The sequence below is a fragment of the Cannabis sativa genome, chromosome X (genome assembly GCF_029168945.1).
Source record: "Cannabis sativa cultivar Pink pepper isolate KNU-18-1 chromosome X, ASM2916894v1, whole genome shotgun sequence".
NCBI lineage: Eukaryota > Viridiplantae > Streptophyta > Magnoliopsida > Rosales > Cannabaceae > Cannabis > Cannabis sativa.
In genome coordinates this window covers 56914985-56917524 of record NC_083610.1, presented here as the reverse complement: position 1 = coordinate 56917524, position 2540 = coordinate 56914985, and the positions used below count along the sequence as shown (strand labels likewise).

General features: G+C 35.1%; 1 protein-coding gene across 1 annotated transcript; it reads left to right on the top strand.

Moving 5' to 3' along the window:
• Positions 1-471: 471 nt before the first annotated feature.
• Positions 472-1653, top strand: LOC115724963 (zinc finger BED domain-containing protein RICESLEEPER 2-like). The gene has a single exon (XM_030654350.1). It carries the CDS (start codon positions 472-474, stop codon positions 1651-1653), a length of 1182 nt encoding a protein of 393 aa, XP_030510210.1.
• The last annotated feature ends 887 nt before the right edge of the window (positions 1654-2540 follow it).

The window sequence follows — 2540 nt, the reverse complement described above, 5'->3', positions numbered from 1 at the left end:
TAGTACAAGTGATTCTACTTGAGGAATTTTTTTCTTCTCTGTTTTCAAACATGAATTATTGGCTCCATTTGATTTTGCTCTGTTTTATATTTTTTATAGGCTTTGGCGTTTTACAAGTGTTTGAAAAGAATTTGAGTCAAGTGGGAATTTCAATCTCGATTCATCGGAGGTATATATATTTTTTTATATAATTATTTTATTATATTACATATAATTTATAGAAGAGTTTGAATATCTTATATATTCATCCATAGTGAAGTAGGTTCTGCGAAATTTGTGTGCTGCGGTGATATAAGGATGATAAATTGTGTGTTATCTGATTATTTATAGTTAAAATTGACAGATGGTTAGGTTAATAAAATAGGGAAAATGCTGCCCGATTTTTCGTAGATATGTTTATCATATTTCTAAAGCAATTGCATGGATTAATTGATAGATTTGAGAATAGGTGTTAATTTAGGTTAAAATAGAATGTCTGGTCAAATCGATTCTAATTTTGAGGATGATGTTGATTTTGTGCCATCAACTACAAATGAAGTACAATCTGTTAGCAATACAGTAGATGAAACTCAGAATCAGAGAAAAAGAACTTCTCGTGCATGGGATCATTTCACACGGGAAAAAATTGATGGAAAAATTAAAGCAGTTTGCAAGTATTGCGAGCGTAAGCTGGTGGGAGAAAGTTCTAGTGGGACTAGGCATTTAAATTCTCACGTGAAAACGTGTCCTGTAAGAAAGGCCCAACTTGCCGCCAATCCTAGTGCAACTGCAAGCCCTTTAGTTTCTTTTAATTTTGATCCTGATTTAGCAAGGACCAAATTGGCTCAAATGATCGTTAAGCACGAATATCCTTTGTCTATGGTTGAGCATAGCGGGTTTATAGAATATTCAAGCACTTTATGTCCCATGTTTCAAATGGTGTCAAGGAATACAATTAGGTCAAACATTATGAAAATGTATAAAACTGAGAAAGAAAAGTGCAAGCAAAATTTGGAAAAAAGTAGGAGCAGAATAGCCATAACCAGTAACATGTGGACTGCAAATCATCAGAAGAGGGGATATAAGGCTGTAACAGCTCATTTTATTGATGATTCTTGGAACTTACACAGTCAGATATTGAGTTTCAAGTATGTTTCGTGTCCTCACGATGCTCCAGCACTACTTGAGGCCCTAAGATCTTGTCTTAATGATTGGAAAATAGAAGACAAGATCAGTACAATGACTCTCGATAACTATACTGCCAATGATTCCATGATTGATCTTTTGAAAGGACAATTTGAGCCTGACAGTTTTATTTTGAAGGGAAAGTTGCTACATGTGCGTTGTTGTGCACATATTTTAAATCTAATTGTCAAAGAAGGCTTATCTGTCATTGGTGATAGTGTTGACAAAATTCGAGACAGTGTTGCTTATTGGTCGGGCACACCAAAAAGACATGAAAAATTTGAAGACACTGCTCGTCAACTTGGAGTACCATACACCAAAAAAATATCACTTGATTGTGTCACGAGGTGGAATTCAACTTTTCTAATGCTTAGCACAGCTTTATCCTACAAGACAGTATTTGAACGTGCAAGGCTGCGAGAGTTGCGTTTGAGGTGTGCCCTTCGGAAATTGATTGGCAAAATGCTCAACAATTGTGTGATAAGTTAGAGTTGTTTCATGAAGTAACCGAATTAATTTCTGGAACAAAGTACCCTACCGCCAATATTTTTGTTCCAAAAATATGTGAAATTAAGACAAACATTGAATCATGGATGTTATCAGAGGTGCCTTTTATTAAGGACATGGCAACTCAAATGATGTGCAAGTTCGAGAAATATTGGCGAGACATTCACGAGCTTATGTGTGTGGCGGTTGTTTTAGACCCGAGGTACAAGTTCATGTTGCTCGAATATTATTTCCCTGTAATTTATGGAGATGAGCAATATGTAACTGAAATTGCGAAGGTTCGTGAGCTTAGTTGCGAGCTACTAGAGGAGTACGGGTCTAAGTTTCCTCATTTGAGAGAAAGAAGGGTTCAAGAAGAAAATGTATCAACATCGTCTTCAACACGTCGATTGGATTCCCTTTCTAACTTTGATAGATTTGTTAGAGCTTCCTATCGAGTAGAGAATATGAAGTCTTAACTGGATTTATATTTAGAGGAGAACTTGGTACCTAGCACTGAAGAGTCATTTGATATATGCAACTATGGGAAGGTGACGGGCCTCAAATACCCTTTGTTGAGTATGATTTCCAAGGATGTATTTGTTGTGCCTGTTACCACTGTTGCTTCGAAATCTACATTCAGCACTGGTGGTAGGCACGCGAGTTTACATCGATCGAGACTTCATCCTTCTACATTAGAAGCATTAGTATGTACACAAAATTGGTTGAAAATTGACAAAAAAGATAGATATTATTTAACAATTGTAAATATATATTTATATACATTTTTTCATTTCTTAATTAGAATTAATATTTATTTTATTTTTTTTAACAGCAATAGTGAATGATGAAGATAATGATGTTGATCCAACAATGGTAATTAGTTAAGT